Source organism: Pongo abelii, chromosome 12 (genome assembly GCF_028885655.2).
Source record: "Pongo abelii isolate AG06213 chromosome 12, NHGRI_mPonAbe1-v2.0_pri, whole genome shotgun sequence".
Taxonomy (NCBI): domain Eukaryota; kingdom Metazoa; phylum Chordata; class Mammalia; order Primates; family Hominidae; genus Pongo; species Pongo abelii.
Window position 1 is genome coordinate 85,397,299 of NC_071997.2, and position 18,748 is coordinate 85,416,046.

General features: G+C 42.3%; 1 protein-coding gene across 7 annotated transcripts in view; it reads left to right on the forward strand.

Annotated features, from left to right (window-relative positions):
• The window catches only part of STPG4 (sperm-tail PG-rich repeat containing 4), a 64,203-nt gene that overhangs the window by 23,627 nt on the left and 21,828 nt on the right, over nucleotides 1–18,748 (forward strand). For 6 of the 7 annotated variants that reach the window (XM_054547578.1, XM_054547580.1, XM_054547579.1 and 3 more), the window contains 2 exons: nucleotides 6,362–6,426; nucleotides 6,626–6,680. In XM_054547578.1, coding sequence (XP_054403553.1) covers nucleotides 6,362–6,426; nucleotides 6,626–6,680 — 120 coding nt within the window. Of the gene's footprint in view, nucleotides 1–6,361; nucleotides 6,427–6,625; nucleotides 6,681–15,479; nucleotides 15,621–18,748 lie in introns of all 7 variants that reach the window. The other variant, XR_008522145.1, reaches the window with a different exon arrangement.

Sequence of the window (18,748 nt, forward strand, 5' to 3'; positions counted from 1 at the left end):
TCAAGAGAGTATTATATTGGCAAAGAATAGACAAATAGATCAATGGAACAGAATAGAGAATACAGAAATAGACACAAAAATATAGTCAACTGAATTTTGACAAAGGAGCAAAGGCAATACAACAAAGAAAAGATAGTTTTTTCAACAAATGGTGCTGGAACAACTGGATATCCACATTCAAAAAAGAAGAGGCTGGGCGTGGTGGTTCATGCCTGTAATCCTAGCACTTTGGGAGGCCGAGGCAGATGGATCACTTGAGGTCATGAGTTCAAGACCAGCCTGGCCAATATAGTGAAACCCCATCTCTACTGAAAATATAAAAATTAGCCAGACGTGGTGGCGGGTGCCTGTAATCCTAGCTACTTGGGTGGCTGAGGCAGGAGAATCATTTGAACCGGGGAGGTGCAGGTTGCAGTGAGCCGAAATTACCCCACTGCACTCCAGCATGAGTGACAGAGTGAGACTCCTTCTCCAAAATAAAAATAAAAAAGAGGAAAAGAATCTAGACACAGACCTTAAACCCTTCACAAAAATGAACTCAAAGTTGATTACAAAACTTAAATGTAAAAAGCAAGACTATACAACTTCTAGAAGGTAACATAAGAAAATCTAGACGATTTTGAGTTTAGATCCTACACCAAAGGCATGATCCATGAAAGAAATAATTAATAAATTGGATTTCTTTGGAACTAAAATTTTCTGCTCAGCAAAAAACACTGAAGAGAATGAAAAGACAAGCGACTGACTGAGAATATATTTGCAAAAGATATATCTGAGAAAGAACTGTTGACCAAAATATACAAAGAACTCTGAAAACCCAGCAATAAGAAAACAACTCAATTAAAAAATTGGCCAAACTCCTTAATATACACCTCTCCAAAGAAGACATACAGATGTCAAAAAAGCATATGAAAAAACGTTTCACATCATATGTCATCAGGGAAATGCAAATTAAGACAATGAGATACTACACAAATACGAAATGGCGCCAATCCAGAACACCAACAACATCAAAGCTGGCAAGGATGTGGAGCAACAGGAACTCTCATTCATTGCTAGTGAGAATGCAAAATGGTATAGCCACTTTGGAAGACAGTTTGGCCGTTTTTTAAAAAACTAAACATATTCTTACATAAGATCCAGCAGTTGTGCTCCATAGTATTTACCCACAGGACTTGAAAGCTTACACCCACACAAAAGCCTGCACATGGATGTTTATAGCAGCTTTATTCATAATTGCCCACATTTGGAAGCAACAAAGATGTTGCTCAGTAGATGAATGGATAAATAAACTGTGGTACATCCAGACAATGGAATATTATTCAGCACTAAAAAGAAATGAGCTATGAAGCCATAACAAGACATGGAGGAAACAAATGCATATTACGAAGTGAAAGAAGCCAATCTGAAAAGGCTGCATATGGTATGATTCCACCTCTATGACATTCTGGAAAAGGCAAAACTATGGAGACTATGAAAAGATCAGTGGTTGTCAGGGGTTGAGGGGAGGGAGGGATAAATAGGGAGAACACAGGATTTTTAGGGCAGTGAAACCACTCTGTGATACTATAATAGTGGATACATGTCATTGCACATTTGTCAAAACCCTTGAATGTACAACACCAAGAGTGAGGTCTAATGTAACAGATGGACTTTGAGTGATAATGATGTGCCAATGTAGGTTCGTCAGTTGTAACAACTGTACCTTTTTAGTGTGGGATGATGATAATGGAGGTTATGCGTGTGTGGGAGCAAAGGGTATGTGAAAATCTCTTTCCTTGCAATTTTGCTATGACCCTAAAACTGTTCTAAATAAAGTCAAGTATATGTATACATATATGTATATGTATATGTATATTTACGTGTAGTCACACCAAGAGCTTAGTAAGTAGGGTTGGCTTTTTTCACATTATTTCAGTTTTCTGACATTGATGGTGTTTGGTGCAACATAACTCAATTATATATCCATACTAATACTATCCTGCCACATTCAAGCTCTTATAAGATTTGAGTGCCCGGCCGGGCGTGGTGTCTCATGTCTATAATCCCAGCACTTTGGGAGGCCAAGGCGGGTGGATCACCTGAGGTCGGGAGTTTGAGACCAGCGTGAGCAACATGGAGAAGCCCTGTCTCTACTAAAAATACAAAATTAGCCGGACGTGGTGGTGCATGCCTGTAATCCCAGCTACTCAGGAGGCTGAGGCAGGAGAATCACTTGAACCCAGGAGGCAGAGGTTGTGGTGAGCCCAGATTGTGCCATTGCACTCCAGCCTGGGCGACAAGAGCCAAACTCAGTCTCAAAAAAAAAAAAAAAAAAAGATTTGAGTGCCTAATCAGCATGGATTGAAACATTCAGTGAGAATCAGATATTTTTACTGGCATCTTGTCTAGATTCTCTAAGCCTTAAAAATGAAGAACTGGCCAGGCATGTTGGCTCACACCTATAATCTCAGCACTTAGGGAAGCTGTGGTGGGAGGATCGCTTGAGCCCAAGAGTTTGAGACCAGCCCTGGCAACATAGTGAGATCTCAACTCTACAATAATTTTAAAAAATAGCTAGGTGCGTGGCTGCCACCCTGGCTGGGAGGAAGTGAGGAGCGCCTCTGCCCGGCCGCCCCGTCTGGGAGGTGAGGAGCGTCTCTGCCCGGCCGCCCCGTCTGGGAGGTGAGGAGCGTCTCTGCCCGGCCGCCCCATCTGGGAAGTGAGGAGCGCCTCTGCCCGGCCGCCCTGTCTGGGAGGTGTACCCAACAGCTCCGAAGAGACAGCGACCATCGGGAGCGGGCCATGAGGACGATGACGGTTTTGTTGAAAAGAAGGGGGGGAAGTGTGGGGAAAGGAAGGAGAGATCAGATTGTTGCTGTGTCTGTGTAGAAAGAGGTGGGCATAGGAGACTCCATTTTGTTCTGACTAGGAGAAGTTCTTCTGCCTTGGGATGCTGTTGATCTATGGCCTTTCCCCCAGCCCCCTGCTCTCTGAAACATGTGCTGTGTCAACTCAGGGTTAAATGGATTAAGGGCGGTGCAAGATGTGCTTTGTTAAACAGATGCTTGAAGGCAGCATGCTCTTTAAGAGTCATCACCACTCCCTAATCTCAAGTACCCAGGGGCACAAACACTGCAGAAGGCCGCAGGGTCCTCTGCCTAGGAAAACCAGAGACCTTTGTTCATGTGTTTATCTCCTGACCTTCTCTCCACTATTATCCTATGACCCTGCCATATCCCCTCTCCGAGAAACACCCAAGAATGATCAATAAATACTAAAAAAAAAAAAAAAAAAAAAAAAAAATAGCTAGATGCGGTTGCACATGCCTGTAGTCCCAGGTAGTCAGAAGGCTGAGGCAGGAGGATAGCTTGAGCCTGGGAGGTTGAAGCGCAGTGAGCTATGGTTGCACCACTGCATTCCAGCCTGGGTGACAAAGCAAGACCCTGTCTCAAAAAAAAAAAAGAAAAAAAAGAACTGAGAAGCATATGTTGGAATTAGAAATATATATATACACATATATATACCATTAGACCCAAGGAAAATGGAACCAAGTTTAGCAATGAACAGGAAAACAGTCTCCTACATAAAGCAGCTGACTATGCAAGACTATGGAAAAAAGCCCCCTTTTAATTATGTTAAGTAGCAAAGAACGGTAAATGCCAAGTATAGTAGGACAAATATAGATGTTACAGGTAACCAATATTCCTTTCCAGAATAATGCTAAGAGTTCTTCCATGAGCACTTCATTATGGAAATCTTACATGGATTGCTCAGTATAGATAAATAAATGACTGCTTTAAGAGTTTTTTTCCCCTTTTCAGTTTTCTTTTTTCGTCTCCTGTTTATATCTGTGTATGTGCGAGGGAGAGAGAGAGAGAGAAGCACAAAGCAAATATGCACATTTTAAAAACAGAAAGCAAACATCCACGTAACTGTCATCAGAATCAGGAAATAGGACATTGCTAGCTCCCAAGAATGCCCAGTTTAAATTGTGTTTCTGTGCTTCTATAAGACACAAGAATGACACAAGAATACCTTTGTTTCCTTGGTGTTTACGATGTCAAGTGAGCACTCAAGCAGTACAGGTGCATCAGGAAAATGCATATATTTCACCATAAAATTTATGTTTACTGTTATCATCACTCTATCCACAAAAAGCTGCTTCTGCAATCAAAGTTGTGTACTAATATGGGAAAGACAGCTGCAGGGTGAAATATAGTAGTGAACTTCCATGTGCCAGCGAGTGCTAGGAGGTAGATGCCTTTTTAACAAAAGCGGTGTTGTTTCTTAAAATCTGATGTAAAAATAATAGGGGGTGGAGGGGATTATTCACTTCAGGTCCTAGGATTTTATAATATAACTCTTCCCCTCCTCCCTGCCAGCTCTGGATGTCTGGGTGATCTTCTCCTCCTGGCTTCTCATTCTCCTTCCTTCTTTCCCTACCTTCCTTCACATAGCTTCCTATTTATTTTTTTTCAGAGTGAGTCTTGCTCTGTTGCCCAGGCTGGAGTCCAGTGTCACAATCTTGGCTCACTGCAACCCCCGCCTCCCAGGTTCAAGTGATTCTCGTGCCTCAGCTTCCCAAGTAGCTGGGATTACAGGTGCCCACCACCACGCCTGGCTAATTGTTGTATGTTTAGTAGAGACAGGGTTTTGCCATGTTGGTCAGGCTGGTCTTGAACTTCTGACCTCAAGCAATCCACCTGCCTCGGCCTCCCAAAGTGTTGGGATTACAGGTATTAAGCCTCTCCTGTCTATTTTAACCAGTTCCTGACATTCTTACATTATACCTTTGGGCTAATGTCCCTAGACCCAGGGGCAATGGAGCCACCCAGGTTGTTTGTAACAGTTTCCTGATGGAAATAGTGTTAGATGTGAGGCCCCTCTTTCTTGGAAGACCCTTGCTTGAGCTCCTTGAGGAAGTCCTGCCTTTCTTAAAAGCTTCCCCCAAATCTCATCATCTTTGTCATCTTGAGGTCACCCAGTTGGATTTAATCTCTTCCTACCCCCATATCTTCAATCTGTTAGCACTGATGACAGTGGTTTATATTAGGATTGTTTCTGTAGGTGCCTCTGACCACTGCTGGTCAGGGACCATAGCTCTCTTAACCACTGTATTCCCTACTACTAGTGCTGCGCTTTACCCCAGAGCAGGCTCACTAAATGGCTGAATTGATTTGTTGAATCTAGAATATTTAAAGTGTGATCACTGCTGGACATAGTGGCTCACATCTGTAATCCCAGCACTTTGGGAGGCCAAACTGCGTGGATTGCTTGAGCTCAGGTGTTTGAGACCAGCCTGGGCAACATAGTGAGACTTTGTCTCTATTAAAACCAAGAAAATTAGCCAGGTATGGTGGTGCGCATCTGTGGTGCCAGCTATTTGGGAGACTGAGGTGGGAGGATCACTTGAGTCTGGGACACTGAGGCTTCAGTGAGCTATGATCATGCCACTGCACTCCACCGTGGGCAACAGAGCCAGACTTTGTCCCTAAATAAATAAATAAAAATAAATGTGATCAGGTCAGGTACAGTGGCTCACACCTGTAATCCCAGCACTTTGGGAGGCTGAGGCAGGAGGATTGCTTGAGCCCAGGAGTTCAAGACCAGCCCGGGCAACATAGTGAGATCCTGTCTCTACAAAAAATAAAAAAGTAGCTGGGTGCAGTGGCACACACCTGAAGTCTCAGCTACTTGGTATGTGGAGGTGTGAGGAGCACTTGAGCCCAGGAGTTTGAGGCTGCAGTGAATTATGTTCATGCCATTGCACTCCAGCCTGGATAACAGAGAACCTATCTCAAAAAAAGAAAAAAAAAATGTGGCTGGGCACGGTAGTTCATGCCTGTAATTGCAGCACTTTTTTTTGGGAGGCTGAGGCAGGTGGATCACTTGAGGCCAGGAGTTCAAGACCAGCCTGGCCAACATGGTGAAACCCCGTCTCTACTAAAAATACAAAAATTAGCTGGGTGTGGTGGTGTGCACCTGTAATCCCAGCTACTTGGGAGGGTGAGGCAGAGAATTGCTTGAACCGGGGAGGTGGAGGCTGCAGTGAGTTGAAATCATGCCACTGCACTCCAGCCTGGGCGACAGAGCGAGACTCCATCTCAGAAAAATAAAAAGAAAAAATGTGATCAATTTGACGTTTTCCTATGCAGCATCTCAGGCATGTTGTCTATAAAATTCACCACGAAGGCCGAATCTATGTTAAATGTTTTGAAGCTCCACCTTTGGAAATGTACCTTTTCCTTTTCCACTATTAAAGTAAAGAAGGAATTATCCAATGTTGTATGGTCATAAAATAAAAGATTACGAATGACAGATAACGAGGTGAGTTTACAACCTCTATTAATCTATTGGTGTCCTTGTCCATTCTGTGCAGTCACTTCAGCTTTCTCCGGGGCAATACAACGTGCTTCCTGCACCAGTTCCCAAATATGCTTCCAGGTAATTATATACTTATTAATAAGCTGTCTTTCTGTTTACATACCTACATGCCAATACTCCTGGCTTTTAAACCTCATTTATGCACCTCATATGCAGATTAACATTTTAAAATATTTAATGAAAGGTAGGGAATAAGTTAACAAAGATCTTTAAAAAATAGATTTAGAAAATCACTTTTTCTTTTTATTTTAAAATATAGGAGCTGTGTATTTCGCTCAACAGTTCAAAGATTCCCAACAACCTATTTTATTCCCGTAAGTATAATGTAGACAGTTAACTCGTGATGAATTTGATGTTTAAAATATGCTGTGCTTTCTGGAGTGGAGCAACATGGCCAAATAGAACCCTCCAGTGATGGTTCCCCCTAGCAGGAACACCAAACTGAACAATTATCCACACAAGAAAACACCTCTATAAGAACCAAAAAGCAGGTGTGGGATCGCAATACCAGGTTTTAACACTGTATCAAGGAAAGGCACTGAAGAGGGTAGGGTAGAAAAGGCAGTCTTGAATTGCTGACACTACCCTCCCCCATCCCCTGGCAGCAGCCATGTGGCATGAAGAGAGAATCTGCCCTTGGGGAAGAGGGAATGCCGTGATGGTGGGACTTTGCACAGGAACACAGTGCTGCCTGTCACAGGGAAAGCAACACAGGACAGAATTCAGCTAGTGCCCGTGGAGGGAGCATTTAGACCAGCCCTAGCCAGCCAGGAATTGCCCATCCCAGCCGGTCAATACTGAGTTCTAGCTCTCCCTACCACTGTGGGCTGAAGTGCTCTAAGGTCCTAAATAAGCTTGAAAGGCAGTCTAGGCCACAAGGACTGCAATTCCTGGGCAAGTTCGGGTGCTCTGCTGGGCTCAGAGGCAGTGGACTTAGGGTACACAAGACCTAGTGAGACACCAGCTGGGGCAGCCAAGGGAGTGCTTGTAGCAGCTATCCCCCAGCCCCAGGCAGCACAGCTTGCAGCTTCAAGAGAGAGGCCTTCCTTTTGCTTGAGAGGAGGAGAGGGGAGAGTAAAGAGGACTTGTCTTGCAATCTGGATACCAGCTCAGCCACAGCAGAATAGGGCACCTCAGGCAGAGTCCTGAGGCCCCCATACCAGGCCCTAGCTCCCAGACAACATTTCTAGACACGTCTCTGGCTGGAAGAGAATCCACTGCCTTAAAGAGAAGCACCCAGTTCTGGCAAGATTCATCACCTACTGACTAAAGAGCCCTTGGGCTTTGAATAAACACCAGCAGTGGCCAGACAACACTCACTGCAGGCCTTAGCCAGACAGTGCTGTGCTGCTTCAGGTGTGATCCAGCACTTTCCCAGCTACGGTGGTCACAGGGAGAGACTCCTGCTTGAGGAAAGGAGAGGGAGGAGTAAAGGGGATTTTGTCTTGCAGCTCGGGTACCCGTTCGGCCACAGTGAAGTAGAGCACCAAGCAGGCTCCTGGGGTTCCCAATTCCAGGCCTTGGCTCCTGGATGGCATTTCTGGACTCCCACTGGGCCAGAGGGGAGCCCACTGCCCTGAAGGGAGAGACCCAGGCCTGGCAGCATTCCCCACAAGCTGACTGAAGAGACTTGAGTGAACATTAGTGGTATCCAGGCAGTACTTGCTACAGGCCTGGGTGGTTGTGGCCATAGAGAGATTCCTTCTGCTTGAGGATAGGGGAGGGAAGAGTGGAAGAACTTTGTCTTCTGGCTTGGGTGCCAGCTTAGCTGCAGTAGAATAGAGTACCAAATAAATTCCTAAGTTTCCTGACTCCAGGCCCTGGCTCCCAGATGGCATTTCTGATCTGCACTGGGCCCAGGCGGCAGCATGCTGCCTTGAAGGGAAGAGCCTTTGGGCCTTGAGTGAACATGGGCAGTAGCTAGGCAGTAGTTACTGCAGGCCTTGGGTGAGACCCAGTACCATGCTGGCTTTGGCTCTGACCCAGTGCAGTCCCACGGATATTGGCCATAGAGGTGCTTGTGTCACCTCTCCCTCAGCTTTAGGCATCTCAGCACAAAGAGAGACTTCGTTTGTTTGGGGGAAGGGAAGGGAAGAGAACCAGTCTCTGCCTGGTAATCCAGGGAACTCTCTCAGATCTTATCCAAGACTACCAAGGAAGTACCTCTACAAGTCTACCAGAATCACAGCAATTACTAGGCTTGGGGTGCCCTCTAATGCAGATACAGCTACAGTGACCAAAGCAGATTACAGCGCTTAATTCCCTTTGAATACTTGGAAAGCCTTCCCAAGAAGGACAGGTACAGACAAGACCAGCTGCGAAGACTACAATAAACACCTAACTCTAAAATGCCCAGACATCGGCAAACATATACAAGTATCAAGACCATCTAGTAAAACACAACCTCACCAATTGAATTAAAGAAAGCACCAGTGACCAATCCCAGAGTGACACAGATATGTGACCTTTCAGACAGAGACCTCAAAATAGCTGTTTTGACAAAGTGCAACAAAATTTAAGATGACACAGAGAAAGAATTCAGAATTCTATCAGATAAATTTAGCAAACAAATCAAAATAATTTTGAAAAATCAAGCAGATACTCTGGAGCTGAAAAATTCAATTGACATACTGAAGAATACATCAGAGTCTCCCAATAGCAGAACTGATCAAACAGAAGAAAGAATTTGTGAGCTTGGATGGGGTGCAGTGGCTCATGCCTGTAATCCCAGCACTTTGGAAGGCTGAGGCAGGCAGACGGCTTGAGGCCAGGACTTCAAGACCAGTCTGGCCAACGTGGCAAAAGCTTGTCTCTACTAAAAATACAAAAATTATCTGGGTGTGGTGGTGCACACCTGTAATCCCAGCTACTTGAGAAGCTGAGGCATGAGAATCGCTTGAACCTGGGAGGTGGAGCTTGCAGTGAGCCAAGATTGTGCTGCTGCACTCCAGCCTGGGTGACAGAGTCAGACTCTGTCTCAAAAAAAAAAAAAAAGAATTAGTGATCTTGAAGACAAGCTATTTGAAAATACAGTCAAAGGAGACAAAAGAAAAAAGAATGAAGCATGCTTGCAAAATCTATAAAACAGCCTCAAAACAGCAAATCTAAGAGTTATTGGCCTTAAAGAGACAGAGAGAGAGATTGAAATAGAAAGTTTATTCAAAGGGATAATAACAGGGACCGTTCCAAACCTAGAGAAAAATAGAAATATTGAAGTACAAGAAGGTTATAGAACACTAAGCATATTTAACCCAAATAAGACCACCTCAAGACATTTAATAATCAAACTCCCAAAAATCAAGGACAAAGAAAGGATCCTAAAGCACAAGAGGAAAGAAGTAAATAACATACAAGGGAGCACCAATACATCTGGCAGCAGACTTCTCAGTGGAAACCTTACAGACCAGGAGTGAGTGGCATGACATATTTAAAGTGCCGAAAGAAAAAACTTATCCTGGAATAGTATATTCAGTAAAAAATCCTTAAAATGTGAAGGATAAATACTTTCTCAGACAACCAAATCTAAGGCATTTCAACACCAGACCTGTCCTACAAGAAATGCTAAAAGGAGTTCTTCAAATTCTGAAAGGAAAGGACATTAATGAGCAACAAGAAATCATCTGAGGCCAGGTGCAGTGGCTCATGCCTATAATCTCAGCACTTTGGGAGGCTGAGGCAGGAGGATTGCTTGAGTCCAGGAGTTCAAGACCAGCCTAGGTAACAGAGAGAGACTCCATCTCTACAAAAAAATTTAAAAATTAGCTGGGCATGATGGCATGCACCTGTGGTCCCAGCTACTCGAAGGCTGAGGTGGGAGGATCACTTGAGCCCAGGAGGTCGAGGCTGCAGTGAGCCATGTGTGTGCCACTGCAGTCCAGCCTGGGCAACAGAACAAGGCCCTGTCTGAAGAAGAAGAAGGAGAAGGAGAGAAAGAAGAAAGAAGAAAGAAGAAGAGGAGGAAGAGGAGAAAGAGGAGAAAGAAGAAAGAAGAAAGAAGAAGAGGAGGAAGAGGAGAAAGAAGAGGAAGGAAAGAAAGAAGAAAGAACCCTAAAACTTAACGTGGAACCACAAAAGACCCAGAATAGCCAAAGTCAGCCTGAGCAAAATGAGCAAAACTGAAAGAATCATATTACCTGACTTCAAATTATACTACAGAGCTATTGTAGCAAAAACAGTATGGTAGTAGCATAAAAACAGACACATAGACCAATGGAACAGAATAGAGAACTCAGAAATAAATCCATATATCTACAGTGAACTCATTTTTGACACAGGTGCCAAGAATACACATTGGGGAAAGGACAGTCTCTTCAATAAGTGGTGCAAGGAAAACTGGATATCCATATGAAGACAAATGAAACTAGAACCCTATCTCTTGCCGTTTTACAAAAATCAAATCAAAATGGATTAAAGACTTAAATCTGGCTGTGTATGGTGGCTCATGTCTGTAATCCTAGCACTTTGGGAGGCCAAGGCAGGAGGATCCCTTGAGCCCAGGAATTCGAGACCAGCCTGGGCAATATAGGGAGACAGGGAGACCCTGTCTCTAGTTTAAAAAAACAAACAAACAAAAACTTAAATTTAAGACCTCAAAGTATGAAATTATCAAAACAAAACATTGAGGAAACTCCAGGACATTGGTCTGGGCAAAGATTTCTTGAGTGATACCCCACAAAACCAAAGCAAAAATGTATAATGGGATCACATCAAGTTAAAAAGTTTCTGCACAACAAAGGAAACAATCAACAAAGTGAAGAGACGACCCACATAATGGGGGACAATATTTGCAAACTATCCATCTGACAAAGGATTAATAACCAGAATATATAAAGAACTCAAACAACTCAATAGGAAAAAGGTCTTTTTTTTGAGACAGGGTCTTGCTTTTTCACCCAGGCTGAAGTGCAGTGATGCAAACACAGCTCACTGCAGCCTCGACCTCCCTAGTGTAAGCAATCCTTCCCTTCAGCCCCGCAAGTAGCTGGGTTTACAGGTGCATGCCACCATATCCAGCAATTTTTTGTATTTTTTGTAGAAATGGGGTCTTGCCATGTTGCCCAAGCTGGTCTTGAACTCCTGAGCTCAAGCAATCTGCCCACCTTGGCCTCCCAAAGCGCTGGAATTACAGGCATGAGCCATCGTGCCCAACCTCAATAGGAAAAAAATCTAATAATTTGTTTAAAAAATAGGCAAAAGATCTGAATAGACATTTCTCAAAAGAAGACATACAAATGGCCAACAGGTGTATAAAACAGTGCTCAACATCATTAATCATCAGAGAAATGCAAATCAAAACTACAATAAGATATCATTGCATCCCAGTTTAAATGACTTATATCCAAAACACAGGCAATAGTGAATGCTGGCGAGGATGTGGAGAAAAGGGAACCCTTATACACTGTTGGTGGGAATGTAAATTAGTATAGCCACCATGAAGAACAGTACAAAGGTTCCTCAAGAAAGTAAACATAGAGCTACCATATGATCCAGCAATCTCACTGCTGGGTATATACCCAAAAGAAAAGAAATCAGTATATTGAAGAGGTATCTGGTGTTTGTTGCAGCACGTTGTTCACAAAAACCAAGATTTGGAAGCAACCTTAGTGTACATTATCAGATGAATGGATAAGGAAAATGTGGTACATATACACAACGAAGTACTACACAGCCATAAAAAATAATGAGGTCTTGCTATTTGCAATAACATGGACAGAACTGGAGGTCATTATGTTAAGTGAAATAAGCCATGCACAGAAAGGCAAACTTTGCATGTTCTCATGTATTTGTAGGAGCTAAAAATTATTAATAAAACAATCAAACTCATGCAGATAGAGGGTAGAAGGATGGATACCAGAGACTAAGAAGGGTAGTGGAGGATGGGGAAAGGGGAAGTGGAGATGGTTAATGGATACAAAGATATAGTTAGACAGAATGAATAAGATCTAGTATTTGATAGCACAACAGGTGATTATAGTCAACAATAATTTATTGTACATTTAAAAATTAGCTGGGCACGGTGGCTCACACCTGTAATCTCAGCACTTTGGGAGGCCAAAGCAGGTGGATCATTTGAGGTCAGGAGTTCAAGACCAGCCTACCAGCCTGGCCAACATGGTGAAGCCCCATCTCTACTAAAAATACAAAAATCAGCCAGCTGTGGTGGCATGCGCCTGTAATCCCAGCTACTCAGGAGGCTGAGGCAGGAGAATCGCTGGAACCTGGGAGGCAGAGGTTGCAGTGAGCTGAGATTGCACCACTGCACTCCAGACTGGGCAACAGAGTGAGACTCCATCTCAAAAAAATAAATAAATAAATAAAAATAAGAGTATAATTGGCATATTTGTAACATAAAGAAATGATAAATGCTTGAGGTGATGGATACCCCATTTATCCTGATGTTACTATTACACACTGTATGCTTGTATCAAAATATCTCATGTAATCCATAAATACATATATCTACTATGTAGCCATAAACATTTTTCAAAATAAAATATACTATGAATCCTTTTGCTATAGTAAGATTAACATTTTGCTCATCATAGTAGATAAGCTCTGAATGATTAATGCAATTGATTTAAGATATACATAAAGTATATCTGAAGATATACGAGAAATGAGTAACCAATTTGTGGCAAGTTGTAGAAGAAAATGTTTGGCTCCTTTACTTTCTTTAGGTCTTGACTGAAATACCACTTTCTCAGGAAGGTCTTCCCAAGTCACCTATTCAAACTTGCTGTCCCCTTCTTTGGTTTATTTTTTACTTCATAGCATTCATAACTGTCAGACACAATACCTTTTAAAATGTGTCTACTCTGTTTTTATCTTTTCCCCCTAACTAGAATGTAAGCTTATGAAGGCAGGGATTTCTTTCCTGTATACCTAGCACCTAGGCAAGTGACTGGCACATAGTATTTGGTGAATTAATCAATTAAATCGCTAGAGATATTCAATAGATCATGGTATTAACAAAAAGGAAGCACATGTTTCTTTCCTTTTAAAGATATGAAAATGCTTTTCTATTTCTAAATATTTCCAAATGCATGACCCTGAGTTATGATAAAAAATGAACTCTTTTAGATAAATAGCTAGTCAGTAGGATGACAAAAAAAATAATTATATAAATCATCTGAAAGAATAAGAAAATACAAAATTGGCTGGGCACAGTGGCTCACGCCTGTAATCCCAGCACTTTGGAAGGCTGAGGCAGGTGGATCATTTGAGGTCAGGAGTTTGAGACCAGCCTGGCCAACATGGTGAAACCCCGTCTCTACTAAAAATACAAAAATTAGCTGGTCGTGGTGGCATGCACCTGTAATCCCAGCTACTCAGGAGGCTGAGGCACAAGAATCACTTGAACCCAGGAGGCAGAGGTTGCAGTGAGCCAAGATCACACCACTGCTCTCCAGCCTGGACAATAGAGTGAGACTCAGACTCAAAAACAAAAACAAAAATCAAACAAACAAACAAAAAACAGAAATAAAATATAAAATTGTTTTGGGATAGTTTGATGCACTATAATTATTTATTTGTAGTTACAAACTCAGGATCAAAAAAGACCGCATAGCAAATATCTGCAAAAAAAAAAATTGAGATAACTGAACAGAGCTCAGAAACAGATCCTAGAATATATTAATACAAGATTTTTTTTATTAATACAAGATTTTTATATTTGATAAAGATGGTATGACAAGTCAGTAGAGAAAGGAAAAGATATGTTAGGTAACTTATTATTAAATAACTTGGAAAAGGTGTTAGATTCTCACTTCATAGCACACATTAAAATAAATTTCATATTGATTAAAGAATTAGATACTTTTGAAGCCATTAAACCAGGAGAAAATATATTAGTATATATCTAAGGATAAGCAAACTTTCTGAGATAATAGCAATGGAAGAAATTTCAAAGGAAAAGAAATACTAGATTTGATTATATAACATTAAAAATGTTTTGTACATCAGAAAACAAACTGCAAACAAAGTTAATAGGCAAATGCAGACTAGGAAAAGTATTTTCAACATTCCTAACAGATAAAGGATTAATAGCATTATCTATAAAATTATCATAACAATCTATAGGAAAAACAACAGAAAAGTAAAACAGATAAAGGACATAAATAGACAATTCATAAATAAGAAATTCAGATTACAAGTAAAGGTGAAAAATCTTTTGATCTTACTAACATTTAAGTGTGTGAGAGACTAAAAGGCTGATTGAAAGCTCTCTGTATGTAGGTGGTATAGAAGGCTAAATTATAGCCCCCAAAGATATGTCTATGCCCTAATGCCTGGAATCTATGGATGTTACCTTATATGGCAGAGATTTTGCAGATGTGGTTAAGGATTTTGGGATGGGGAGATTATCCTGTACTCTAGGGTGGGGGCAGAACGAGATTATACACACACACACACACACACATGAGCAGAGGGCAATTCAAATATAGAAGCAAAATTACAGTGGTGCAGCCACAAGTCAAGAAATGCTGGCAGCCACTAGAAGCTGAAAGAGGTAAGGAACAGCTTCTCCCTTGGATCCTCTGGAGGGAGCATGGCCCTGCTGACATATAATTTTAGCCCAGTGAAACTGATTCAGACTTCAGACCCTAGAACTATGAGAGAATAAATTTGTTTGTTTAAGACACCGAATTTGTGATAATTTGTTATAGCAGCCATAGTGAATGAATACAGGTGGGGATTATCTCCAGGTGGGTTTCATACTGGATGGGTGGGGTAAGGACCTGGCTTTTCCTTTGATAGCCCATAAATATCCATATCTGTAGGTCTTTTTTCTAGGATACGTCAGTTGATTCAAAACGACTCATCAGCTTCCTGCCTGGGGTTTAAGCCAGCTGTCAGTGTTCTGGGAGCTGAGTGGAGGGAGGGGCCTGTGGTCTCATCATTCAGTGTGTAGAAGTTCATTTAATTCCAGTTTTCAGTAAAGGCCCACATCCTCACAGTGCTTGGGGCTCCTGAGTCCAGATCTGTGGTGCAGTCTCCTCAGAAATAAACTCCCTGTCTCCTGTAGGGATACGGGAAGGGGAGTTGCCTGACAGCTAGGGGTGAGGGGAGATGGACCTGAAGTAAAAATATTCAACCAGACCTTCTGCTTTCAGATCTACCCCCACCCCCACCTCACAGGTGCCTGATGCCTTAAATTCCCCAGCTTTTCTTGTGTTCTGTGGAGCAAATCAGCTTGCTTCTCCTTCACGAGTCCTCTGCAAGGATTTGGGCTTCTGCCTTCTCTACACTGCCAGGTCAGCTACTATTCCTCCAAACTGCTTCACATCTTCCAAAAATATGTCATTCTCTCATGTTGACTGTTGTCTCTCTTGGCTCTTTGTGTATGTGTATGTATAGTTGTGTGTTGCAGGAGTAGGGTGAGATAGAACAGGAACCCCCTCTTAGGGACCTGGATGCCCCACCAAACATAAATGATTTTTATATTTTAAATTCCTTCAAAAAATTTTTCAGATACCTATTAATAGCTAGCCCTGAGAAGTAAATAACTTAATAACAAAAAGATAACAGTAGCCAAAAACAATAGCCAAGAACACTAAAATCACAGGATGTTTGCTACCCCTATGACATCTTAACATATGACTGAAACCCGGACCCCCACCAAATGGATGTGCCTGGTCCATAGATGTCAAATAAGGGGGAACTGGGACTAAACTCTAACCACATTCTTTTTTTTTTGAGACGGAGTCTTGCTCTTTCGCCCAGGCTGGAGTGCAGTGGCGTGATCTCAGCTCACTGCAAGCTCCACCTCCCAGGTTCACTCCATTCTCCTGCCTCAGCCTCCTGAATAGCTACCACATTCTTATTCTAAATTTCTTCCAGGTGTGACCTGGAAAAAGTCACACCCACAAGCCAGGGCTAACATTCTTTTCTGCTGGTCCCCAGCTTTTTTGTTTGCTTTTTGTTTTTTGGTTTTTTTTTTTTTTTTTTTTTTGAGAGAGAGTCTCACTCTGTCACCCAGGTTGGAGTGCAGTGGCACAATCACGGCTCACTGTAACCTCCACCTCCCGGGTTCAAGCGATTCTCCTGCCTCAGCCTCCCTAGTAGCTGGGATTACAGGTGTGGGCCACCACGCCCAGCTAATTTTTGTATTTTTAATAGAGAAGGGGTTTCACCATATTGCCCAAGCTGATCTTGACCTCCTGACCTCAAGTGACCCACCCACCTTAGCCTCCCAAAGTGCTGGGATTACAGGCATGAGCCACTGCCCCTGGCCTGGCCCCAAATTTTTAAACCAAGCCTCTCTTTTTTATCCAACTGCAAATCAGAAAATCTTTAAATGTACCTATGACCTGTAAGCCCTCGCTTCAAGCAGTCTCACCCTTTTAGGCTAAATAAAACCAATGTCTAACCTCCATATATAATTTACAATTTTGCCTGTAATGTCTGCTTTCCTCACATTTAGCCCTACCCTTAAAAATTCTTACCTGCAAGCCACTGTGGAGGTCAGGACTTAAACATTAGCTGTCTGGTCCTCCTTGCTTGGTGCCCTGCAAATAAATGCCTTCCCTTTTACCACTACAAACCTCACTTTAGGTATCTAGTCTTACTGCACTGGGTGAGCAGCCCCTAGTCTGTTCTACAACAATAGTTATGTCTTTTTTATTTGATGGGAAAAGAATGGAGATAAATGCATGTGTTCAGTTGGCTTTGGAAGCAAACAGGACACCAAGTTTTTTCTCCACTGCATGATATTGTATTTCCTTTGAAATGCATGCTTTAAATGAAGGTTGTGAGTTAATAATGATTTGTTTACTATTAGTACAGAGGAACTGAAAAATAATTCAGGCAGGACAATCTACTTGGTATGTGAAATAGCAGAAGGTAGTTGATTCTGACCATTTCTGCCATTGTTCTATTGCTTTTATGGAGGAGATTTTGGGAGATGCTTACTCTGCCACTTTTACTGATATCACCTCATCCATTCCATTTTATAAATAAAAGTGATTCACTGATTTGGAACATCCTGTCCTTTGAAAATGTAAAAAGAATACTTTTACAGAAAATGTTCCAAGGCAAAGTAACAGCCCAGGGCTGTGATTCATGTCTGTCTTAAACATGCATTCCCAGAGCCGACTTGTGGATTTGGTTTAGATCCACAAACTTGTGAACTGCAGAGAGGAAACTCTTTTGATCCCAGCAGTGGGAGATGGTGGCGTGCAGTGTGGGTGTGGTAAAGAAGCAATGTTTGCTAAGAGAACAATGTCTCAAACCTTCTTGTGATAAATGCTGTAATCCTTAGGACATTATAATGTGCCATTCAGCTTTTATATGAAAACTCATTTGGTTGATTTTATCATTCAGTTTAATTGTTCTAAAAATTAGCATCATAGTTATGGAAGTGTGAAGGATTGTTAAAACTGGAAGAAACTTTATAAATCAACTATAGCATCTATTAGGGTTAACTTTGATAATGATCTTGACTACCATCCATTTAGTGTCTTCTGGCGCCAGGTGCAATGTTCAGTAACTGACACAGACTGTCTCATGTAATCCTCATAACTTGGGGAGATAGTATTTATCATCTCTATTTGGCAGGTCAGGAAGTGGCCATTAATTGCTCAAGGTCACACAATTATTAAGAGATAGAGTCAGGGCTTAGTTTTTGGTGACCTCAAAACCTGGGCTTTGAACTGTCTTGCCACTTAGTGCAGCAGTCCCCAACCTTTTTGGCACCAGTGACTGGTTTCACAGAAGACAATTTTTCCATGGACTAGGGTTGGAGTGGGGAATGGTTTCGGGATGATTCAAGTGCATTATATTATTGTGCACCTTATTACTATTATTATTACATTGTAATATATAATAAAATAATTATACAACTCGCCGTAATGTAGAATCAGAGGGAGCCCTGAGCTTGTTTTCCTGCAACTAGACAGTCCCATCTGGGGGTGATGGGAGACAGTGACAAATCATCAGGCATTAGATTCTCATAAGGAATGCACAACCTAGATCCCTTGCACGTGCAGTTCACAATAGGGTTCCTGCTCCTATGAGAATCTAATGCTGCCGCTGATCTGATAGGAGCCGGAGCTCCGGCAGTAATGTGAGTGATGGGGAGTGGCTATAAATACAGATGAAACTTCACTCCCTTGCTTGCCCACCCCTCACCTCCTGCTATGAGGCCTGGGGGTTGGGGACCCTGACTTAAGCAACTCTCTTAAAACCTAAAGCCAAGTAGTCAGTATTGTGCTGTCAGACCAGGTGCAGTGGCTCAACCCTATGATCCCAACATGCTGGGAGGCCAAGGCGGGAGGACCCCTTGAGACCAGGAGTTCAAGACCAGCCTGAGCAACACAGCAAGACTTCATCTCTATTTTAAATATATATATATATGTTGTGCTATCTCTAAAGTGACAACGTC